At 70.9% G+C, this 23332-nt stretch overlaps 5 protein-coding genes across 5 annotated transcripts; 3 read left to right on the forward strand and 2 right to left on the reverse strand.

Moving 5' to 3' along the window:
- The first annotated feature begins 622 nt into the window (after positions 1-622).
- On the forward strand, positions 623-6051 carry LOC128138042 (RNA-binding protein 4-like). Its single transcript, XM_052779326.1, is given in 5 exon segments — positions 623-658; positions 1795-2216; positions 3936-4138; positions 4140-4554; positions 4557-6051. Coding segments are annotated over 4 exon segments (1113 nt in total). The 5' UTR covers positions 623-658; positions 1795-1804; the 3' UTR covers positions 4640-6051.
- A 1552-nt stretch (positions 6052-7603) lies between these two features.
- LOC128138040 (RNA-binding protein 14-like) lies at positions 7604-13414 on the reverse strand. Its single transcript, XM_052779324.1, has 3 exons — positions 12901-13414; positions 8845-10480; positions 7604-8340 (listed from the first exon to the last, which is right to left on the reverse strand). The coding sequence occupies exons 1-3, from the start codon at positions 13244-13246 to the stop codon at positions 8133-8135; spliced, it is 2190 nt and encodes a 729-aa protein (XP_052635284.1). The 5' UTR covers positions 13247-13414; the 3' UTR covers positions 7604-8132.
- A 218-nt stretch (positions 13415-13632) lies between these two features.
- CCS (copper chaperone for superoxide dismutase) lies at positions 13633-16624 on the reverse strand. Its single transcript, XM_052779325.1, has 8 exons — positions 16411-16624; positions 15114-15186; positions 14888-15025; positions 14635-14812; positions 14471-14531; positions 14306-14383; positions 13952-14055; positions 13633-13858 (listed from the first exon to the last, which is right to left on the reverse strand). The coding sequence occupies exons 1-8, from the start codon at positions 16444-16446 to the stop codon at positions 13675-13677; spliced, it is 852 nt and encodes a 283-aa protein (XP_052635285.1). The 5' UTR covers positions 16447-16624; the 3' UTR covers positions 13633-13674.
- A 3513-nt stretch (positions 16625-20137) lies between these two features.
- On the forward strand, positions 20138-20756 carry LOC128138043 (atherin-like; the record flags this gene model as incomplete). Its single annotated transcript, XM_052779327.1, has 2 exons — positions 20138-20380; positions 20526-20756. Coding segments are annotated over exons 1-2 (435 nt in total), but the record flags the coding sequence as incomplete, so codon positions are not given.
- Positions 20757-21641: 885 nt separating this feature from the next.
- Positions 21642-22667, forward strand: LOC128138044 (RNA-binding protein 4B-like). Its single transcript, XM_052779328.1, has 2 exons — positions 21642-21773; positions 22241-22667. Exon 2 carries the CDS (start codon positions 22251-22253, stop codon positions 22665-22667), a length of 417 nt encoding a protein of 138 aa, XP_052635288.1. The 5' UTR covers positions 21642-21773; positions 22241-22250.
- Positions 22668-23332: the final 665 nt, after the last annotated feature.

The raw sequence follows: 23332 nt of genomic DNA on the forward strand, positions 1-23332 counted from the left end.
GGATGGGGTGGCTTTGGGTTGGGATGGGATGGGTTTGGGACAGGATGGGATGGTTTTGGGACAGGATGGGGTGGTTTTGGGTTGGGATGGGATGGTTTTGGGTCGGGACAGGATGGTTTTGGGTCAGGATGGAATGGGATGGTTTTGGGGCAGGATGAGGTGGATTTGGGACGGGATGGGATGGGTTTGGGTCGGGACGGGATGGTTTTGGTCAGGATGGAATGGGATGGTTTTAGGACAGGATGGGGTGGTTTTGGGTCGGGATGGGGAGGGAACGGGCTCGGGGATGGGCGGGGCGGGTGCCCGTGGGTCACACCAGTGCTCCCAGTACGGGACTCCAGCACCCCGCTGGTTCCCCACCCCTCCGCCCGCCATCAATGGGCCGCCCCAGCGCAACCCCCCCGGAGGCCGCAATGGACCGCTCCTCCACCCGCTCGCCCCGCCCCTTCCCACCCATGATTGGCTGCGGCGGCCCCGTGGGCGAGCCCACCTATGCCAGCCGTGGAAGGGTGACGGAGCTCGGTGACCGTTTGACGGACAGCTGCGCTGCCCAATGGGAGCGCGGGAGGCGGAGGCCGAGCTGGGTAGCGCCGCCGCCATTTTGTGAGGACCGCGCGGCGGACGGGGCGCAGGTGGGGGCGGGGCTGCGGCGGCGCCGGTACCGGGAGGGGGCGGCGGGGCCGGGGGGGGGGGGGAATGTGTGTGTGTGTGAGAAGGTGGGGAGGGATGGGGGGGCGACAAGTTTTGGGGGGGGGGGGGGGGGGGGGGGGGGGGGGGGGCAGCAGCGCTGCCGGCGGGGCGGGCCGGGCGAGCGGGATGACCTGGGCCCGGGCCGGCCCCGCTGAGGCGCTCGGAGGCCTCGGGGAAGGCGGCGGGGGGGGGAAGGCCTGGACGGGGGTGTCCGGAGGGGGGGTTGTAGGCTTTGGGGCGGGGTTCTGCCCGGTGGGGGGGGGCAGACAGGGTTTTGGGGTGTTTCTAGGGGTTTTGGGGGGGGCAGGCAGGGTTTTGGGGTGTTTGTAGGGTTTTGGGGGGGGGTTACAGCCCTGCGGGGGGGCAGGCAGGGTTTCGGGGTGTTCTTAGGGTTTTTTTGAGGGGTACAGCCCTGCGCGGGTGGCAGGCAGGGTTTTGGCGTTTCTAGGGTTTTTTGGGGGGGCAGGCAGGGTTTTGGGGTGTTTCTAGGGGGGTTTTGGGGGGGCAGACAGGGTTTCGGGGTGTTTTTAGGGTTTTTGGGGGGGCACAGCCCTGCGGGGGACAGGCAGGGTTTCGGGGTGGTTTTAGGGTTTTTGGGGGGGGTACAGCCCTGCGCGGGGGGCAGGCAGGGTTTTGGCGTGTTTGTAGGGTTTTGGGGGGGGCAGGCAGGGTTTTGGGGTATTTGTAGGGGATTTTGGGAAAGGTACAGCCCTGCGGGGGGGGCAGGCAGGGTTTTGGGGTGTTTTTTTTGGGGGGGGGCAGGCAGGGTTTTGGGTTGTTTCTAGGGGTTTTGGGGGGGGCAGGCAGGGGTTTTGGGTTGTTTCTGGGGGTTTTTGGGAGGGCATAGCCCTGCGGGGAGGGGAGGGCAGAGGTTTAGGGTGTTTCTGGGGTTTTTTGGGGGGGTACAGCCCTGTGGGGGGGTACGACGGCAGGGTTTCAGGGTGTTTTTAGGGGTGCACAGTCCTGTGGGGAGAGGAGGGCAGAGGTTTGGTGTGTTTCTTGGGGGAGATTTGGGGTGTTTGGGGGCACAGCCCTGCGGGGGTGTGTGCCCCCCCCCCAGTACGGCGCGTCTCGGCAGCACTAACCCCCGCTCCCCCGTCGCAGGCTGGGCGAGATGGTGAAGCTGTTCATCGGGAACCTGCCGCGGGAGGCGACAGAGCAGGAGATCCGCTCCCTCTTCGAGCAGTACGGGAAGGTGCTGGAGTGCGACATCATCAAGAACTACGGCTTCGTCCACATCGAGGACAAGACGGCGGCCGAGGACGCCATCCGCAACCTGCACCACCACAAGCTGCACGGCGTCTGCATCAACGTGGAGGCCAGCAAGAACAAGAGCAAGGCCTCCACCAAACTGCACGTCGGCAACATCAGCCCCGCCTGCACCAACCTGGAGCTGCGGGCCAAGTTCGAGGAGTACGGCCCCGTCATCGAGTGCGACATCGTCAAGGATTATGCCTTCGTTCACATGGAGCGGGCGGAGGACGCGGTGGAGGCCATCCGCGGGCTGGATAACACCGAATTCCAAGGTGATCCGCGCCGGGGTCGCGGCCGAGATCCGCGGGGAGCGGGGATGGGTCTGGCGCTTCGAGCCCCAGGGGTCTCCGGGAGGATTCCCCATGTTCCCGTTAAGATGTTTTCGCTCCCTCCCAGCTCCGGCTGCGCAGGTTGGGGGTGCGGCAGCAGCACCGGGGTGACCGGCCCGCCGGCGATCCTCGGCGAGACCGCAGCCGGTGCCGCGCTCAGCTCTGCGGCAGAGCAGCGCCGCCAGGCTCACCTGCCCTCCCCCTCGCTGGAATTAAGTGCAAACGAGGGTTTTTTTTGGTTTTTTTTTTTTGCACTCCAGCTCCCCTCGTGCTGTGCAGGGCGTGACGAGGGCCAGGCCGGCGCGGCGCAGCCGCTTTCCTGTCCGGCGAGCCCGAGCGCCGCTTTCCCGGTCGCCGGTGCGGCCGCGGCAGCCAGAGCGAGGGCAGGGACAGTTGGGGCTGGGCCGGGGGAGGACGGGACTGATCCATCTCTGACTTAACCCAGCACGGCCGCCCCGCAGGAGGATCCCGACGGCGAAGTCCCAACTCTTGTGCCGACGGCCGCCGCGCCTGGTCCTGCCGGGCCGGAGCAGCGGGTCCCGCCCGCGCGGCGTGAAGCCAGGCTGCCTCCCGCCCTTGTAGCGTTGCCCTGCCTGGTAAGAGGGTGAGCGGAGGCGCCCGATCCCGCGCCGGCCGTGTCCCCGCTGCCGGCAGCACCGCGGCATTGCTCGCTCGGGCTCTCAACGTGCCGCCCCGGGCCCTCGCCCGGCTCCCAGACGAGACGCGGCGCGGGCGCTTTCGCTGGCAGCCTCCTCCTCTCGGCCTCTCGCGCGAACGCAGCGGCGGGGCCGAGCGTCCGGATTTGAGCTCGCGGCCGAGACTCGGCGGCGTGGCGCTGATGGCGAGCGCGTCCCCTCTCCGGAAGCGGTGCCGGCGGGCGGGCCGGGTCGGCAGGGAGGCGTCCGGTGCTTCACCCCGAGCGGCGGTGGGGCTGGGCTTGGCCCTCCTGGTTCCCGCTGGGGTTTTGGCAAACCCCGCTGCCCCGATTCCGGGTGTCCCCCAAAAACTCTTCTCCAGCCGGGACGGCGCAGCCGCATCCGGAGCTCCCCGGCTGCGGGGCATCCGCGGGACCAGCAAATGCCCCCGGCTGCGCTTGGCTTGCCTCTTGCCGCGCTTGAAGCCGGCCCCCGTCCGAAGCCTCGTTCGCTCCGGGGCGTTTGTCCGGCGTCGCATCCGTCTGGCCGCCGCAAGGAGTGCGCTGGCGGGAGCATTTTCCGGCGGGAAGCTTGCCGTTGATGCGGGGGCCGTCCCCGGGCTGCTGCGGCAGCACCGCCGTGTGCCGGTTGCCGGCAGAAAGCCGTCTTTGGCCGCTCGCCGGCTGGCTGAGCCGCCGGAGCCCATCCTGGCTTAGCCCGGGGTGGCCGGCGCGGGCAGCGCTCGGCCTCGCCGGCAGAGCCCCGTCCCCGGCGGCGCCTTCCTGGTAAGTCGGGTGGCCGGCGGCCGGCAGGCGGCTCCCGCTCGAGCCCGCCGTGGGCTCCTCCTGCGCCGGGTCGCTCCCTGCCGCGGTGCCCGGCGCCGTCGGAGGCTGCGCGGCTGCGGGGTGGGGGGGGGAGGTGGGGGCAGCGGCCGGTCCCGTCCCGCTGCCCGCTGGCGCCCGTGGCTGTGACCACGCTCTCGGCGCGGCCTCACTGATCGCCTCCCTCTCGCGTCTCTTTCCTCAAGGCAAGCGGATGCGCGTGCAGTTGTCCACCAGCCGGCTCCGGACGGCGCCCGGGATGGGAGACAAGAGCGGCTGCTACCGCTGCGGGAAGGAAGGGCACTGGTCTAAAGAGTGCCCGGTAGATCGCCCGGGGCAAGTGGCGGACTTTGCCGAGGCCTATAACGAGCAGTACGGAGCCGTGCGCACTCCCTACACCGCGGGCTATGGGGGAGACCGTGTATTACGATGAGGCGTACGGCGGGATGGCCGACTACTACAAGCGCTACCGCGTCCGCTCCTACGCCACGGCCTCTGCGTACGACGCCTACGCGGAGCAGACCATGGCCCAGTACTCCCAGTACGCCCAGTACTCCCAGGTCCAGTCCTCGGCCATGGCCGCCACCACAGCCATGGCCAGTCGCATCCCCACCACCCTAGACGCGTACGATAGAGCTCTGCTGCCGACCCCGGGCGCGGCGGCCGCCGTCGCCGCCGCCGCCACCGCCGCCGCGGCGGCCGCCTCCTCCACCTATTACACCCGGGATAGAAGCCCCCTGCGCCGCACGGCCGCCGCGGCCACCACCGTCGGAGAGGCGTACACGTACGAGCGTGGGCAGCTGTCGCCGGTCTCCTCGGTGGCCCGGGCCTCCTCTACGACATGCAGCGGTTCGGGCGGGACCCGTACGCGGACCGGGCGCGGGTACTCTGCCTTTTGAGCCGGAGGTGAGCGTGTTGGCAGGTCTGGCGCACGGCGCCTTGCAACCGGCGGTGCCTCCGGGCACCGCGGGGGGGGTTCCCCGGCTGCCGGAGATAACGGGGCGCGCGTCCCCCAGCCCCTGGTTGTGCCGGTCGAGCGTCTGCGTCTCGATGCGAGCCGGGACGAAGGGTCGCGGCGAAGCAGACGGGGTCTTGCCGGGCGTTAAAGCCCAGGCGCCGGCTCCGGCCGCTCTGCCCGGCGTGGGGTGGACGGCGAGGACTCGCCGTGGCAATCGGTGCTGCTGCCGGGGAGTCGCTTGCCCTCGGGACTCCCGCTGCCTTTAATTAGCGTCCCCCCCCTCCCCGTAGCCGGGGCCGAGCCCTTGTGCCCAGGTGCCATCCCGGCACACTCACTGCGGGGTGGGGGGGTTCCCGCAGAGCCCCCAGCCCCGCGTGCCGTGGCCGCCACGCGCATCCCCCGGGAGTAGCCCCTGTCCGGGGATGGCTCCCAGGCTCTGCCCGGTAAAAGCCGCCGGCAGCCGGGCTGCCGCCCCGGCGCGGGATGGCTGCCGCCCCTGGCACACCGCTGCGGGTGAGCCGGAGCCGTGGGGGCTCCCGGCATCCCCCCGGCACGGGGCGGCCACAGAGCCCCCCGCCGCCGCCGCATCAGGATTCTGGTTGCTCTCAGGAAGCCGGCAGCTCCTCCGGGTGCCCGCCGGGGCTCGGCGCGGTCCCCCGGCACGGTCCCGGCCGGCGCGGGGACCGGCGCCTGCACCGGGCGCTCTGCGCCAACTCTGCTTTTCTCTTTCAGGTAAGATATTTGCGGCTGGACGTCGGGTTCCCGTCGCACACCGAATCGGCACCGCGCGTCTCGTGCTGCGCCGGGCTTCAAAGCGCAGCCGGGTTCAGCTAACGAGTCTGTTCCTAACGAACGCTCAGCTTCTTCCCAGCCTTGGTCAGAATAGCTCGACCCCCCCCCGCCCCCCCTTCCCCCAGCTTTCTATTCTCAGTTGCCAGGATTTGCTTTTCAGGTAGTTCGGGGGCCCCCACCCCTCCCCTAGCTGGTCTAGGCTCAGGTCGTGAGCGAGAGTAGCCGTAGCCGTAACTGCAGCCGTAGCCGCAGCGCCAGCTTTGCTTTGCTTTGCTTTTCCTGCCCCCGGCCAGCGTGGAGCGGCTCGCTCCCTTGCTGGAGCTTCCTTTATTATTATTCTTTCTTTTTTTTTTTTTTTTTTTTCTTTATTTTGAAGAGGATGAATAAATCCACTTGTAGCTTTTTAATACGAAATGACGTAGCTGACTCGAGGCCGCCACGCCGCGCTCCCCCTGCACCGCGCCGGCGTGGGAGGGCCGACCTTGTGTTTGGAGCTCACCCCGCGCCCCCCGTGGCGTTTAGCGTCCCCCAACCCCACTCTCCAGTAAAATAAAACTCAAATTTTTAACAAACCCCGCTGGCTCCGGCACCGGTTATTTCTCTGGACTCAACTCCCCCCCACCCAGCCCAGCTCGTAACCTCCTGGACTTACCGGTGCTGCCTGCGGCCCTGCCTGCTGACCGGCTCCCCGCGGGGGTCTGCGCTGCAAACGAAGGGGCAGATGAGCTGGGGGGGGGGGGCAGCCCCCTGAAAGGGGACCCCAGGGCCCTGTGCTGCCCTAGCTAACGAACGGGGCCTGGCTTTTATGACACCCCCCCGCCCCGGCTCTCGTCCTGGTGCCCCTGTGCACCCCCACCTTCCCTGCGCCCCACTGGGGTCCTTCCTCTTCCTCCTCTCCCTCAGGGGCAGCACCTCTGAAACTACCTGCTAATTAACCTGTCCAGGGCTGGCTCGTTAGTCCCCAAACGGCCTGTGCTGCTCCCCCTGCCTCTCGGTGCTCGTTAAGTAATGACATTAGGCCCAGGAGCGTGCCTTTGTCGACGTCCCAGCCCTTCGGCTGTTCTCTGGGCTCCGGGGTTTTGCAGTGGGAGCCCCGAGCTCGTTGCCTGTCGTCAGCCGCTGCATTTCCAGGGCGATTCCGCCTCCACTAATTGCCTCCATCTCATCAGCTGCTAATTGCCTCTGTGTGATCACCCGTGGGCTCCTCCGTCACCGGGGTGGGCTCAGGGACGGTCCTGGGACCTGAGGGTGCGCGTCCCCCGGTGCCTGCCCTGGAAAACGAGGGGGAGAAGTGTTAGACCCTTCTGCCCGGCTAATTACCACAGCGGTTAACGAGCCCCAGCCAGGCAATAAGGCGCAGCAGCAGGCAGCTGTCCTCTCCCCATGGCACGACCTGTGTTAACCAACCAGGACCACACCGCGACCCACCCCTGGCTCGGGGGAGAGATGATGCGACAGAAAACGCTTTCAGAGACTTTAACGGCCGTTGCGGTGGCACGACCAGCCAGGGCGAGGCGGCAGCCGGCTCTGCCACACGGTGCCGGCGGCGCTGAGCGATACACACACGACCGGCCGCCGTGGCCGAACCAGGGCGGGAGCAAACACCGACCTCGCTCTTGTGCACGTGCGGCTTCTCCTCTCAAAATCAGCCATTCTCACCCAAAAAAAGGCACCGAGCACAGGTTAGGGGCTGGGGCACCGGTGACGGCGTGCGTTTACCACAGCGTACAGTCGGGCCGCTGCTGCCCGAGTCCAGCAGTGCCATCGGGAACGCTCCGGCGGTTCCTGCTACCGGTGAAATGCTGCTCGTGCTCCGAGTCTGCCTCCTCTGCAGCAGAAAAGTGGCTCCAGCGCTTACTGGTGCCGGGGCTGCAGCTGGGACCGGCGCCGGGTGACCCAACCGCACAAAACCAGTGTTTTCCGAGGCGGTCGGTGACTCTGCCGCCGGGAATTGGCCGCCGTAGCCAAGGGCGGGAGCAGGGAGACGGATGCAACAGCCATGGGTCTGGCCATGTCACCGTGCCGGTGGTATCGGCCCCTCGCCGGAACGGCGGTGGCACCGACGGCACTGCTGGTCCCCCGAAGCACCGAGCTGGGAAAGAACCAGACGGGAGACGGTTGGGAAACGGTGAAGAGCCCAGCATTTATTTAGTCATACAAAACCTCGCTGCTGCGCTGAGCCCGGCGCTGCGCCGCGGACTGATGCTGGAAAAGGGGGAAATAAACCCAAAAAAGGGGAACTCGTGGTATAAAAGAGCGCGGGCTCCGCTCAGTGGCAGCGATCGCTCAGGTTATAAACTGCCACCAAGCACCAGTGGTGCCGACGGCCACGCGTGCCGCGAGCGAGACGGTTCCACGACGCTACGGCGGGAGCCAGAGGCAGAGGTTGGTGACCCGCGCGCCCGTTGCCTGCTCCCCCCGCAGGAGCGCAGCACGCTTTCCAACCATAACCGCGGATCCTTCTAAAAAACTCAAAAAAAGAGAAAGAACAAAGAAAAAGCAGCTAAAAAATAACCGTCCCTGCCCCGGGGACAACGGCCGGAGGCGGCGAACCGCGCCGGGTGTGGCGGCGGGCGGTGAGGCGGAGCACCGAGTACGAGCCCGCGGCGACGCAAGCGGCCTTAACCCCCACCCCGTCCCGGTGCCGCCCGGCTCAGAGGCGGCGCTGGTAGCCCGAGTGGACGCGGGTGGCGGGCAGGTAATCGCCGTAGCCGCCCGAGTAACGGGCGTAATCGGCGTGCGCTTCTGGAAGGCGGCGGTAATCCATCGGGGACTTTGTCGGCGACCGGCGGTACGCGAGCGGCGAGTCCGCTAAGCGGCGGTAATCTGAGAGGTCAGACAGACGGCGCTCGGAACCATACCTGGTCGAGAGAAGAGACAGGTGGTGAATGAGGGGGAGCGCGCCTCAATCCGCCGCCGGTGGCGACCGCGTCCTGCCCGGGGACACGCCGCGGCGGCACGACACCGCCGGGCTTCGGGCGGGCAGCGCCGCAGGCAAAGCCGGCAGCTCGGGACGGAGAAGCGGCGCCCGGCGCACCCGCGGGTCAGGCGCTGGGTGCCACGGGAGACCCGGCCGCCAGCGAGCGCGTGCCGCCGGCTCCCCCCCGCCCCGGACGAAGCCCCCATCCCCACCCCGCAGCGCGTGCCCCCCCCCAGGAAGCCGGGGGAGGGAGTTACGCGGGGGTCTGCGCCGCGGGAGCAGAGCCACCACGCCCACGGGCCGGCACATGGCGCCCACCCTTCTGCACGCCGGGCGTTAGCGAGCCGCGCCGGAGCCAAGAGTAAGCCCCGAGCCGGGCGCCGGCATCCACCGGGGCGGTGTGGAGCGAGTCGCGCGGCCGTCCATCCCCGGCCCGGCGCCGTACCTTTTTGCCAGAGCGGATGATTTTTTGTACGGGTCGTCGTAGGCGGCGCTGCGAGGTGGGGAGAGGCGGGTGCGCTCGTAGGGCGGTGCGACGGCGGCGGCCTGCGACAGGCCCAGGTAGGAAGCCGCCTGCTGCCCCAGCTGGCTCGGCCCGTCGTAGGCGCTGCCCGGCTGGGCTCGGTAGGCGGCCGCCAGCGACGCGGAGGAGGCCTGCTGCGCCGGGTAGGACGCCGCCATCGAGCCGGAGGCCTGGGCCCGGTAGGCGGCCGTCAGTGGGGCGGAGGCCTGCGCCTTGTAGGAGGCGGCGGCGGCCTGGCTGCCGTAGGAGGCGGCCAGCGAGGAGGCCGCCTGGGCGCCGTAGGTGGCGGAGAGCGCGGCGGCGGCGGACTGGCTGCCGTAGGAGGCGGGCAGGTTGGCGGCGGGCTGGGCGCCGTAGGAGGCGGAGTGGCCGGCGGCGGGCTGGGCGCCGTAGGAGGCGGAGAGCGCGGCCGCCGGCTGGGCGCCGTAGGAGGCCGAGTGGCCGGCCACGGGCTGGTAGGCGGCGGCGGTGTGACCAGCCACCGCCTGGGCGCCGTAGGAGGTGGCGTGCGCGGCCACGGCCTGGGCGCCGTAGGAGGCCGAGAGCGCAGCACCGGGCTGGGCGCCGTAGGAGGCGGCGTGACCGTCTACGGGCTGGGCGCCGTAGGAGGCGGCGTGGCCGGCGGTGGCGGCCTGGGCGCCGTAGGAGGCCACATGCGTGGCCACGGCCTGGGCGCCGTAGGAGGCGGCAGGGCCGGCGGCGGCCTGGGCGCCGTAGGCGGCGGCGGCGGCCTGGGCGCTGTAGGAGGCAGAGTAGCCGGAGGCGGCCTGCGCCCCGTAGGAGGAGGCCAGGGCGGCGGACTGGACGCCGTAGCCGGAGAGCTGGGAGGCGGCGGGCTGCGCGCCGTAGGAGGCGGCGGCCTGGGCGCCGTAGGAGCCGAGGGAGTTGGCGGCGGGCTGCGCGCCGGAGGCGCCGAGGGAGACGGAGGGCTGGGAGCGGTAGGCGCTGCCCAGCGAGGCGGAGGGCTGGGCGCGGTAAGAGGCGGCCTGGCCGGTGGTGGGCTGCGGGCGGTAGGCCACGCCGAGGGAGGCGGAGGGCTGGGCGCGGTAGGTGGCCCCCAGCGAGGCGGAGGGCTGGGCGCGGTAGGCGGCCGGCTGCGCCGTCATGGGGAGCGTCACCGCCGCGTAGCCGGCCCGGGTGGGGGAGCGCCGGAGGGGGCTGCGGTCCCTCCCGAAGTAGGAGGGGGAGGCCGGCCTGGCCTGCGCCTCGAAGGCCTCGTACTTGCCGGCGCCGCCAGTGCCGAAGCGCTGCTGGTAATCGTACAGGGAGGAGGCGGCGGTGTAGCCGGCAGTGGCGGCCGAGGGGAAGGCGGCGTCCGCCGCCCGGCGCTGCTGGTCGAAGCCCTCGATCTTGGGCTGGAACTTCTCGCGGTACTCCAGGCCGATCCTCTTGTTCTTGTCGAGGCCGAGGGCGGGCGGCAGGGCCTGGCCCGCGCCCTTCTTCTGGACGTTGGTGGAGAGCTCCACGTTCACTCTGCGCCCCTTCACCTCCTTCCCGTTAAGGTTTTCGATGGCAACCTTTGCATCTGCTTCGTTCTCCATGTGAACAAATGCATAGTCTGATAAAGCAGCAGACAGAGGGTTATCAGTGGGGGGAGAAAAGACAATTCGTTACAGGATCGAACGCTTATCGAGCCTCGCCGGGACCGCGGCAGCGTGCGGCTAGGCAGCGGCGGGACAGGCGCCGGGACGGGCTCTGCCGGCCCCGTTCCGCTGCTGCTGCTGCTCAGGCAGCGAAGAGACAGAACCACCTTCGTTTGCTTCCGCCCCACCATTAATTTGGCCGGAGCCTAACGAGCCCGGCCACCCGCCCGGCGTCCCCTGGCTCAGGAACACCCCGTCACCGCTTTTTTGCTCTGTTTTCCCCCGCATTGTCCCTCCCTTCGCCCACACCCACCGCAGCCGCTTCTCCCTGCGCCGAGGGAGCTCGGCACCCTGCCCCGCGGCACGGCGGCCTCTCGCCAACGGCAACTCCTCCCTACCCGTCCTCTGGCACCCGGGGACCAAGAGCCCCGGGAGGGCAATGCGGCCCCGCCAGCGCCATGGGCTCAGCCGGCCATCCCACCGGTAAGCGGAGCAAAGCCAGAGAGGGCCGGCGCCCGCTGAGACACCGAGACGTGCCAAGGGGGACGGAGCGCCAGCAACAGGAGAGAGGGAGAGGAGGAGGGGAGGGGGAGGAGGAGAGGAGAGCGGGGAGAAGGAAGAGGAGAGCACCCGAGCACAACCTGCGGCACCGCACACCCAGCCGAGCACCCGGGCCAAGGCGAGGAGCCGGGTGAGGAGCACGGCGCGAAAGCGGCACCGAAGCAGAGAGACGTCGGAAAGGAGATGGAGAGCGAGGCGAGGAGCGGTAGAAGCGGGACCCGGAGTGACCGTGCCGGGTCTGCGGCAGGAGAGCGCGTCACCCGCAGCACCGCAGGCAACCTGCCCGTCCCCCAGCACGGCTCTCGCCACGACACTGTGCCCACGCCAGGTCCGGCAGCCGCCCGCGGCTCTCAGGCCAACGGTTTCGGGGTTTGGATGCCACCGCAGTAGCTGGGGGGTTGCCCCCGTGGCACGACGGGTCCGGGAGGCCGGCATGGGGTGGAAAGGCGGCTCCTCTCGGCAACCCCGCGGCATCCCCCCTGCAGTCAGGGACCAGGGATCACTGGAACCGGGTGCCGCTGGCGACAGCCCACGTTAGCCTACGGCCAGAAGGCCGGCGTACGGCTCGGCCAGGGCAGCCCATCCGAGGGAGCGCGGCATGCTTAGAGCATCGCTCGCTGAGCAAACCCCATCCTGGTACCTCAAGCTCCGGCTAAACGTCAGTGCCGCTTCGCCCACTCTCCCGCGCGTGCCCCCTCCGCTCTGCCATCCCGCCCCTCCCTGGCTCCTATCCCACATCCACGTATCCCGCTCCGGCAGCCTAAGGAGGGGATGTCTCCTCCGTTCACCCCCCCAGCCCTCCTGCCGCCCCCTCGGGCGGCCGCAGCACCCCCACCCCTCTCTGGGGGACCCCACAAATCGGCCACCGGCCAAGGGGATGCCAGAAACTTTTGGTGTGGGTTTGGGGTGGTTTCTGATGGGCTCCGCTGGGAAGCTGCGTCCTGGCGGGACGGAGCCGGTGGGCCTGCAACCTGGGACGAGAGAGCAGAGGCAACAACATCACCCTCCCGGGAAGCAGAGGAGCTGGCTGGGACGCTGCCGGGGCAGGGGGGTGGAACGGGACGGGACAGGCACCTCGGGGAGCGGCTGTGTCGGCTGCGTGACATGGGGATGACACCTTTTCCCATCAGGGTCAGGGGGAAGGTGGGGTGACGCCGTCCCCCTGGTCACGCCGTACTGCAGAGTCCCCGATGCGGAGCCGATCGAGCCCCCTCGGGAGTCTGACAGCGTGGGGGTTTTTTTATGGGCTTCGGCTCTCCCGCCTCGGCTGACGGGGGAGCGTCTCGCTCCACGTCGGAGCGTGTTTGTGGAGGTGAAGCCGTGGCGGAGTCGCAGCGGGATGGGGAAGGGAAGCGCCTCATGTCAGGGAAGAATTACGGAGGCAGCAGCAGCGGGTTACCCCCGCCCGCGCTGGGGGGAGGCGAGGATGGAGGACGTGGCCTGGCTGGAAAGGCTGGCGAGAGCGCACCCCGGGGGTGCGTTTAACGGGGCAGAGGGGAGGGATGGGCTCTGGGGAACCCAGAAGGGCTCGCACGGCTCCGGCTGGGGCTGGGGGGGGGGCGGCAGGGGGACCCAGGGCCCTGCTCCGTGTGCGGGGGCGCCGCCAGATCGGGCCGGGGGCGGTGGAGAGGGGGAGGTGGGGGGGGGGAGCCGCAGCCAGGCAGACGGAACACGGGTCACCCGAGCCGAGAGCGGGGCCGGAGCGGCTCCGAGGACGGAGGTGAGCGGCGAGCCAGTTGTGGCGGGGACTGAGCTCGGCGAGGGCTGCGGGGCGGCCCCGGGGGAGGCGAACAGGCTTGTGCGGAGCCCCCGTCCGCGGCGGCGGGTCCGGTACCTTTCACCACGTCGCATTCGACGACGGTGCCGTACTGCTGGAAGAGCGAGCGCAGCTCGCCGCTGGTGCAGGCGGCCGAGACGTTACCGACGAAGATCTTGCAGGTGTTGGTGGGCCGAGGCCGGGAGGGCTCGACCACGATGCGGCGACCGTGCAGCTGGTGGCCGTTGAGCTGGGTGATGGCGCGGGCCGCCGCCGCCTCATCCCGGAGGTGCACGAAAGCGAACTGTTTCATGAGGGCGATGCCGAGCACGGGCCCGGCGGCGCCGGCGAACAGCTCGCTCAGCTCCTCCGCCGTCGCCTCCTCGGGGACGTTGCCCACGAAGAGCTTTATGCCGGGACGCATGGTGGCGGCAGCGGCGGGGAAAGGGGAGCGGGAGCTCAGCGCGGCGGCCTCACAAAATGGCGGCGTCTCCTCAGCGCGGAGCGGGAGCGGCGACCGCGCAACTGCGCCTGCGCGCCGCCCGCCGTGTGCGCGCCCTCCCCACCGCGCCTGCGCGCCGCCCGCTCCTCCCGCGCCCCGCCCACTCCGCTCTCCCGCCGCCACCACCGCGCCTGCGCGCTCCCCCGCCCACCGTCGCGCCGGCCACGCCCCCGCCACGCCCCCAAGGCGGCCGCCGCGCTGGCCACGCCCGCCCTTAAAGGGGCCGCTGCGGACCCGGGGAACGCGCAGCGCCGAGCACCGCGGGGACGAGCAGCGCCCGACCCCGGTCCCCCGAGAGCCGCGGAGGCTGCAGAGCGAGTTATCGTTTATTGCTGTCCCGGGGGCGGCTCCTAGAGGTGGGGGGCCGGGGCTGCCGTGGGGCTGGAAGCTGCAGTGGGGCCGGGGGCTGCCGTGGGGCCGGGGGCTGCCGTGGTCCGGTCCCTCTCCTCCCACAGGGTCACGCCGTCGCAGGAGCAGACCCGCTTGGGGTTCTGGAAGAGCCCGGCCGCGCGGGCCACCACGCCGCAGGCCAGCCTTGGCGAGGGGGAAGAGAGGAGGTGAGGGGGTGAGCAGCCCCCCCCCCCCCCATCCCCAAAGACCCCCCGGACACCCCCCCTGCACACTCACCCCGGCCCTGAGTTCCCCGTCACCCGGGAGAGCGGGTGGGAGCCCTGGCCCAGGTCGTCCTCGCCCGCATCCACCACCACCGAGCGCCCGATGATGTCCCAGACCTGGCGGGGGGGGGGGGGGGGGTTGGAGGGGTCTCAGGACCCCCCAGAGCCGTGGGGCTGGGGCCGGACCCTCCCCATGGCCGTGGGGCACAGCCCAGACCCCCTCCCCGCAGCCGTGGGACTGGGGTCAGACCCTACCCATGGCCGTGGGGTGCAGCCTGGACCCCCCACAGCTGTGGGACCGGGGTCAGACCCTCCCCACAGCCATGGGAGGGGGCCGGTCCCTCCGTGCCCCCCCCCGCAGCCCCACCTTCAGGCGCGAGTCCTCCATGCGGAAGCTGGCTTTGCCTTCGGCATCAGCCCAGATGTTCCCCAGGTCCCCGACGTGCTGCAGTGGAGCGCGGCAGGGGGGGTGAGGGGGGGTCCGGGAGCCCCCCCCCTCAGCCCCACGGAGCGGCCGCGGCCGCCGGCTCACCCGGTGCTGGTCCTGGGGTCCCCCGTGGCACTCGCCGTCGGGGTTGAAGTGGCCCCCACAGCTGCGGGCGTGAGGGGGAGACAGGGTGAGACCGGGGTGCCTGCACCCCCAGACCCGGGGGTGTCCCGTCCCCGTGTCGTCCCCCCCCACCGCCACCGCGGTACCTGTCACAGGGGCGCGAGAGGTCCCCGAATTCGTGGACGTGGATCCCGTGGGGACCCGGCGGGAGCCCATCGACGGCGCCGTCCACCAGGCACCGCGTCGGCGAGACCTGCAGGAACCGCACCAGGCCCCGCACCGCGCCGGGGCCGGAAAGCGCCGCCACCGCCGCCCCCAGGTTCGCTGCGGGGAGACGCGTCGGCGCCCCAAATCCCGCGCACGTGTCCCCCCTCCCCGACACCCCCAAATCCCGCTTACCGTCATCGGACCCCCCCATCCCCTTCAGCACCGCCCGGCGCCCCGACTTCTCCAGCAGCTCCCGCACCCGCTCGGCCGCCGCCGTCGTCTCCACCAGCACCGTCTGCGCCTCCAGCCGCAGCTCCAGCAGCCGCACGTCTGCGGGGAGGGAGAGGGGTGACGATGTGGGGGGGGAAGTGGGGTGTCCCCCAACTTTGGGGGTGCTGGGGAACATGGCGGGGCTCACCTGGGGCTTCCCGCAGCGCCGACCGCACGGCGTCTGCGCAGCCCTGGCACTGCATCTGCACCGTGAACTCCAGCTGCGGGGAAAGGGGGTGGGGGGGTCAGCACCCGGTGAGGGGGCCCTGCACCCCCAAAACTCCCGTAACCAGGGCCCTGCACCCCCAAAACTCCTGTGCAGGGGGCCTTAAACACCCAAAACTCCCCTGCAAGGGACCCTGCACCCCCAAAACTCCCATAACCAGGGCCCTGCACCCCCAAAACTCCTGTGCAGGGGGTCTTAAACACCTGAAACTCCCATGCAAGGGACCCTGTACCCCCAAACATGGGTACCCGGGGCCCTGCACCCCCAAAACTCCCATAACCAGGGCTCTGCACCCCCAAAACTCATGTCACGAGGGCTCTGTACCCCCAAAACTCCTGTAACCAGGGCCCTGCACCCCCAAAACTCCCCTGCAAGGGGCCTTAAACACCTGGAACTCCCCTGAAAAGGGCCCTGCACCCCCAAAACTCCCCTGCAAAGGGCCCTGCACCTCCAAAACTCCTGTGCAAGGGGCCTTAAACACCCAAAATTCCCATGCTAGGGGCCCTGCACCCCCAAAACTCCTGTAACGAGGGCCCTGCACCCCCAAAACTCCTGTGCAGGGGGTCTTAAACACCCGAAACTCCCATGCAAGGGACCCTGCACCCCCAAACATGGGTACCCGGGGCCCCGCACCCCCAAAACTCCCATAACCAGGGCTCTCCACCCCCAAAACTCCTGTGCAGGGGGCCTTAAACACCTGAAACTCCCCTGAAAAGGGCCCTGCACCCCCAAAACTCGTGTAATGAGGGCTCTGTACCCCCAAAACTCCTGTAACCAGTGCTCTGCACTCCCAAAACTCCTGTAACCAGGGCCCTGCACCCCCAAAACTCCCCTGCAAGGGGCCTTAAACACCCAAAACTCCCCTGAAAAGGGCCCTGCACCCCCAAAACTCTCCTGCAAGGGGCCTTAAACACCCAAAACTCCCCTGAAAAGGGCCCTGCACCCCCAAAACTCCCCTGAAAAGGGCCTTAAACGCCCGAAATTCCCATGCAAAGGACCCTGCACCCCCAAAACTCCCCTGCAAGGGGTCTTAAACACCCGAAACTCCCCTGCAAGGGGCCCTACACCCCCAAAACTCATGTAACCGGGGCCCTGCAGCCCCAAACCCAAGACCCTGGGCCCTGCACCCCCAAAACTCCCCCGCAACGGGCCTTAAATACCCAAAACCCCCCTGCAAAGAGCCCTGCACCCCCAAAGCTCCCGCGCAAGGGGCCCTGACCCGGCAGCTGCTCCCGCTCTGCCCCGGCGCCGCCATGGCCGCGGACTCCGCCCGACCCGGAACCACCCGCGGGGTCACGGGGGGCGGCCGGACCTCACTGGGGACGGACCGGAAGTGGATCGGCCGGGTGGGGAGGGATTTGGCGGTGGAGCCACTTCCGGCGTGCCGTCGCCATGGCGACAGCGCGGTAGGCCGCAGGGTCCCGCCGGGGCCGGGGGGGCTGCCGGTCGGGGGGGGGTCCGCCGGGGCGGAGTGGGGGGTTTGAGGGTCCCCGGGGGGGTTTGGGGGCTCGGGGGGGCGGGGAGCAGGCGGAGAGGCCTCCCCGTGGGTTTGGGGGGGCTGCAGGGCGCTCGGGGGGGGGGGCTGATCTGCAGCCCCCGGCCTCCGCCACCAGCCCAGGGACCCCCGGAGCGACCAGCGCCCCCCGCCCGGAGCCCCCCGCCACCGAGAGCCGCGCTGGCACCGCCGGGCTTCGCCGCCGCAGCTCGCTGCCGGAGCAGAGGGGGGGCCGGCGGCTGCCGGGGGTGTCGCCGCCGCCGCCGCCATCCCCGGTGATGCCCCACGGGGAACAGCCGGTCCCCGAAATCCCACCGGACGCCCTCGCGGTGACGGCGGATCTGCTGCGGCTGACGCGGCGAGAGGCCGGCGAGGAGCGGAGGGAGGCGAGTGCCACGTGCCTGCTGCCGCCGCTCTTGGCGGCTCTCACCCGCCGCAACGAGGACGACGCGCGGCTCCGGCAGCTCCGGGGTCTGCGGCTGCCAACGCCGCGGCTGGGGGTCCCGCCGGCCCCTCGGCACCCCGGCCGGCGACTGCTCCCGTGGCCCAGCGTGGCCGGGCCGCGGGTGCCGCCGGGCAGGGCCTTCGCCGAAGGGGTGACCCTGCGGCTGCACCCGCCGCTGTGCTGCGACGCTGGGGAGGACGCCGGGCCGGATCCCCTGGGCGTGCAGGAGCTCTACCAGGAGTTGGGCAGGGGCAGGGCGCTCCCCGCCGAGCGCCTGCGGTTCCGCTGCGATCCCCTGGTCGAGCCGGCAGCCGCCGCGGCGGATCTGCTCCCCACGGGCGAGCGGGAATGCCAAAACGCCGGCGAGATGCCGCGGCACGGGGACGGCCGGCACGGGGAACGGCAAAGCGCCTGCCTTTTCGAACGCCAAAACGCCGGCGAGATGCTGCGGCACGGGGACGGCCGGCTGCGGGCAGCGGCAAAGCGCCTGCCTCTTCGATGACTACCTCGAGTTCGTCGCGGCCACCGGCTCCGACTTCCTCCATGCCATTTTCCACCTGCGTGACGGCGACGGTGAGGAGGAGCCGGTGGAAGCCCCACAGCCGCGCCACGAGCCGGCGCCTGGCACCGGCAGAGCCGTACGAGAAGGGGCTGTGGAAGCCGGCGCTGCCGGGACCGGCGCCGGCAGGGCTGGAGCGGCTGCAGAGGCGCCTGTGCCGGCTCTGGGCCGCGCTGGGCGTCCCCAGCTGGGAGAGCTGGAGATGGCGGTGAAGTACGGTGCCGGCGGGGCCCTGGCGCGGCTGCCGGCAGCACTGGAGGCCTGGGAGGCAGCGGCCGACGGCATCCTGCGGCGGGAGCTGCTGCTGGTGCGGCTGGAGCGGCTGGAGGAGCGCGGCTCCGACCCCGGACGCTTCTTCCGCGGGGGCCCCGGCGTCGGCGACAGAACGTGCCGGGGAGGCGCGTGCCCGCGGCCGCCTGCACGCCGCGCTGGCCCGGTGCGAGGCGCGGCTGTCGCCCGCCCTGCGACGCCTGCGGGACGGTTTTGGGACACGGTGACTTTCCGGGGGACGCCCCTACGCCGAGAAGATGCGCCGGGACGTGGTGGAGATGCTTTACCAGCTGCAGCAGCGCCGCCGCGCCGGGGCTCTCCAGGCCGTCCTGGGGGGGGCGGCCGCAGCATCCCCCCCCCCGGCACGGCGGGTGCCGAAACGCCGGGGTGTCAATAAACCGCGGGAGCGCAGCGTTGCGGGGGTCCCCCCCCTCCCCTTGCCGGGGGGGTCCCGGCGCTCCGAACCCCACCCAGGCACCGCTGCTGAAAAAATACGTTTATTCACCCCGAAACGAGCGCGGACAAGGCGGGGGGGGGTCAGCGCCGAAACAGGGAGCACTGGGGGACGCGGCAGCCCCTGGGGGGGGGGGACACAGGGACCCCCCCCCTTTGTCCTTGAGTGGGGAGGGACACCCCTTCTTGTAGGGAATGGAGACCCCCCCCCTTGTTGCAGAGAACAGGGGGACTCCCCCCTCACAGCAAACGGGGGGAGGCAGCCCCCCCTCTTTGTAGAGGACGGGGGCTGCCCCCCCACTTTGTGTCCCCTCCGACGTAAACCTTGGCGGGGGGGGGGCGGATCTGAGCTCAGGCGTCCCCCCCCACGCCCCCCTCAGAGGACCAGAGCCCCCCCAGATTTTCGGGGGGGAGTGTGTGTCTCAGCCGAGGCCGTCCTTGACCTGCTGGACGATGCGGGCCCGCACGGCCCGCGCCTCGCTGGACGTCTGCCCGTGGGGGGGGCGGCAGGGGCAGGTCGGGCTCGATTTCGGGGGGGGGCGACCCCTCGGGCAGCTCCAACGGCATGCGCCGGCGTAGGGCGATGTTGTGGAGGATACAACAGGCTAAAAAAATCTGACAAACTTTTTGGGGGGGCGTATTGCAGACACCCCCTCCCCTTGTCCAGGCAGCGGAATCGCAGCTTGAGGAGGGCGAGGGTCCGGCGCAGGACGGCCAACGCCTGGTGGTGCAAGCGCGTTGTACCGCTCCTCCGCCGCGCCGCGGGGCGCCGCGATCGGCGTCATCAGCCACGGCTTCAGCGGGTAGCTCCGGTCGCCTGGGTGGGGGGGGACACGCACGCGGAACGGGGGGGGGTCAGAGAGGTGGGGGAACCCCCCCAGGGGGGAGAGTGGCACAGGGCAAGGGGACTGCGGCACGCGCGATGGCGTGGGCGGGTGCGTCCCCCCGGTGCCGGGGCGGGGGGGGTGGTTTGGGGGTCCCCTGGGCCTGAGGGTCGCCCCCAGACCCCCAAATGACCCCCAGAACCCCCCCAGACCCCCAGGTCACCCCCCAGACCCTCAGGTCACCTCTGTGACCCCCAGATCCCTGGATCTCCCCCAGACCCCCGGGGTCTCCCCCAGACCCTCGGGTCACCCCAGAGCCCCAAATGACCCCCAGACCCCCGGGTCTCCCTCAGATCCCCAGGTCACCCCCAAACCCCCAAACGACCCCCCAGACCCCCCCCCAGACCCCCCAGACCCCCAGGGTCTCCCCCAGACCCCCAAATCACCCCCAGACCCCTGGATCTCACCCAGACCCCCCCCCAGACCCTCAGGTCACCCCCAGACCCTCGGGTGACCCCTGAGACCCCCAAACGATGCCCAGAGCCCCCCAGACCCCCGGGGTCTCCCCCAGATCCCCAAATCCCCCCCCCCCAGACCCCTCCGCCGACCCCCGGCCTCCCCAACCACCCCTCGCACCGTCACCGCAGCTCTGGGGGCCGCGGCACCCTCCCTCGGGGACCCCCCGGCCCCCCCGTACCGCCGCCCCCCCCCCCCCGCCTCACCCAGCAGCCAGGCGCCGTCGGGCCGAGCCCCCTCCAGCAGCCGAGCCAAGGCCGAATTCTCCAGGACGGCGGCGTTGGGGCAAGAACGGGGAATTTGGCCACCACGTTGGTGATGGTGCCGGCGGCGTCGCACACCACCTGCATGTTCATGGAGTGGTAATTGCCGGCGTTGCGGTAAGCCGGTTCGTTTTCGGAAGGAGCCCGTAACGCCACGTGCATGCCGCCCACCAAACCCAACACCCCGGGGAAGGCGCCGGCGACCGTCCCGGCGCGAGCGGTCGTCGGCGGGAAGGCGATGTACCGCGCCGCCCCGCCGCTTGCAGCGCCTCCAAGAACTGGCGCCAGGCAGTTGGACATGGCCGACTGGCTGATGCCGGTGCTGTCGCGCGTGGCCGTCTGGAAAGAGCCGGAAGCCAAGAAGGTGAGGGCGGAGGTGACCTTAACGGCAACCGGCAGAGCGTGGCTGCGACCCGTCAGGCTCTCCAGGTCGGCTCCCAGCTCCCGGCACAGCCCGGCGATGGCGGCTTTGTCCAGCCGGTAACGCGCAGCACCTGCTCCTCGCTCAGGTCCAGGAAGGAGCAGCGCGCCCGGTACACCCGGTGCTCGGGGTAGAACCGACGGCGTCGGCCTCGCTTGCGGCCGGGGGGTCGGGACCCCCCCGGGACCCCCCCCCGCCCGTCGCCGCCTCTCCCCCCCCCCCCGCTCCGCGCTCCCGCACCCGCCGCAGCAGCAGCACCGAGTCCGACATGGCCCGGGGGCGGGGGCTGCGGCGGGAGGGGCGGGGCTGCGGCGGGAGGGGCGGGGCTGCGGCGGGAGGGGCGGGGCTGCGGCGGGAGGGGCGGGGCTGCGCGCAGAACGGCGCTGGGCGAGGAGGGGCGGGGCCCTAAGGGAGAGGGGCGGGGCTCTCGGGGTAAAGGCGGGGCTCTATGGACGGGGCTCTGGGGGAGAAGGGCGGGGCCCAAAGGGAGAGGGGGCGGGGCTCTACGGGAGGGGGCGGAGCTCTAGGTTGGGGCGGGGCTCTGTGGGAGAGGGGAAGGGCGAGACCCCCAAGGAAGGGGCGGGGCTCTACGGACAGGGCCCTGGGGAGAAGGGCGGGGCCCTAAGGGAGAGGGGCGGAGCTCTAGGTTGGGGCGGGGCTCTACGGACAGGGCTCTAGGGAGAGGGGCGGGGCGCGAAGGGGCGGGGCTAGGCCCAGTGGGGGCCGGACGGTGCCGGCCGCGGTCGCCGGGGGTCTCGGTGGCGGCAAGGCCCCGGGAAGGGCGGGCGGGGGGGAGGGGGGATGTCCCGGTGAGGCCTGCGGGTCCCGGTGCCGGTAGGGGCGGCCTGCCAGCTCTGTCCCGGCCCAGGTCCCGGTCCCGATCCCGGTGGGGGCGGTGGGTCCCGGCCCCCCCCGCCCCCGCCTCGGCCGACCCCGCTCCGCCGCTCCCGCGCGCTCCGACCCCGCCGGCCTTCGCCGCGCCGCCAGGCCACGCCCCTCCTCCCCGCCCCGATTGGCCGCCGCCGGCCTCACGTGCCCGGAAGGTCCCGCCTCCCCGCTCCGGCCCCGCTCTCTCACCTCCGGCGCGCCGCTCACACGCGATTGGCCAACGGGCGGACGGGCGGTGCTCCGACGCGTGACGTCGTCCGGCGCGGGGTTGGGCGGGGTGCCCCCGCGGCGGCTCGGCCAATCGTGTCGAGCCCCCGGTCCGATCTTCGCCAATCAGCGGGCGCGGTGGGCGGCTCTCCGGCGGAAAAGGGGAGCCGCGGGGGCGGAGCCGAAGCCGCCGCCATTTTGTCGCCGTCACCGTCCCGGCGAGACGGAGCGCGGTGCCGCGGTGAGACCCCCCGGTCCGGCCCGGCCTGGGGAGGGGGGAACCGGACGGGCCCGGGCCCTGCGGCCCTGGGGGGGGGGACCGGGCCGGGCCGGGCTCCGCTCGGGACCCGGCGGGGGGCGGGGAGGGTTCCTGGCTCGGGGTCCGCTCCGGCCCCTCTGAGAGGAGCCGGGGCCCGGGGGGGGGGTCCCAGCCTTGGGGTGCGCTCACCCCGCGCCCAGGCCGACCCCCTCCGTGTTCCCGGGGCCTGGGACGGCTCCCAGCCGCCCGGAGAGTCCCGGAGGAGGGTGGTGGGGGGTCTTCCCCCGGCCCTGCCCGCAGGGAGAGGCCCCTTCCAGGGCAGGGGAGCGGGTCTGGGCCCGGGGGTGAGCTCCGGCCCCTCGCTGTGAAGACGGGGACGGGGGGTATCTCGGCTGAGCCACCCCCTGAGATGCCGCTTCCCCCCCCCTCCCCGTCCTCCCCCGTCGCAGGCTGGGCGAGATGGTGAAGCTGTTCATCGGGAACCTGCCGCGGGAGGCGACGGAGCAGGAGATCCGCTCCCTCTTCGAGCAGTACGGGAAGGTGCTGGAGTGCGACATCATCAAGAACTACGGCTTCGTCCACATCGAGGACAAGACGGCGGCCGAGGACGCCATCCGCAACCTGCACCACCACAAGCTGCACAGCGTCTGCATCAACGTGGAGGCCAGCAAGAACAAGAGCAAGGCCTCCACCAAACTGCACGTCGGCAACATCAGCCCCGCCTGCACCAACCTGGAGCTGCGGGCCAAGTTCGAGGAGTACGGCCCCGTCATCGAGTGCGACATCGTCAAGGATTATGCCTTCGTCACATGGAGCGGGCGGGAGGACGCGGTGGAGGCCATCCGCGGGCTGGATAACACCGAAATTCCAAGGTGATCCGGGCCACGGCCCTGGGCTGGGATAGGTAGCACCAGGCTGGGCCCGGAGGAAGCAGGTCGGGTAGGAGAGGAAGGCGTAGGGCCGTCCCGGCACACGGGGGGAGATCCTGCTCCAGCCCTGCTCTCCCTGGCGCCGCTCCACGAGGGTTTTCCGCTGTCGCGGGGCCGGATCCGCCGCGCTGTTGCTCGCCTGGCGCCAGACCTCGCGCGCGGTGGCCGCGGCAGCTGATGCTGCGAGGGGCGACCGGCGGCGGTCGCGACCGCCGCCACGTTCCCAGCCCCAGGAGCGTTCGGTGCCTTTTTTGTCTTCTCGGCGCTCTGGGCTTTGGCTCCTGGGGGGCGGGCGGAGCCGGCACGCGGCTTCGGAGAGAGCCGTGTCCCTCCGCCGGCACCCACCGCATTCCCGGCAGTGCCGTGCTACCTCCCCTGTTGCTCGGCCGGTGCTCTGTGCGCGGGGTCGGTGTTGGCACGGTGGCTTTGTCTCGGGACACAGAGCAGTTCCGCAGCAGTGGTTTTTGTAGGAAAAGGGTGCGATTTGTTCAAAAAACGGCAGGTTTGGCGTGAGCTCCGCCCCGGGACCTCTTCCCGGGCTTGCGGCGCAGCGGGGACCCACGGGGCATCCCTGCTCCGGTCTGTGCCGCTGGCAGGCTGCGAAGTTGGGGG

The sequence above is a fragment of the Harpia harpyja genome, assembly GCF_026419915.1.
Source record: "Harpia harpyja isolate bHarHar1 chromosome 27 unlocalized genomic scaffold, bHarHar1 primary haplotype SUPER_27_unloc_2, whole genome shotgun sequence".
Classification (NCBI taxonomy): domain Eukaryota; kingdom Metazoa; phylum Chordata; class Aves; order Accipitriformes; family Accipitridae; genus Harpia; species Harpia harpyja.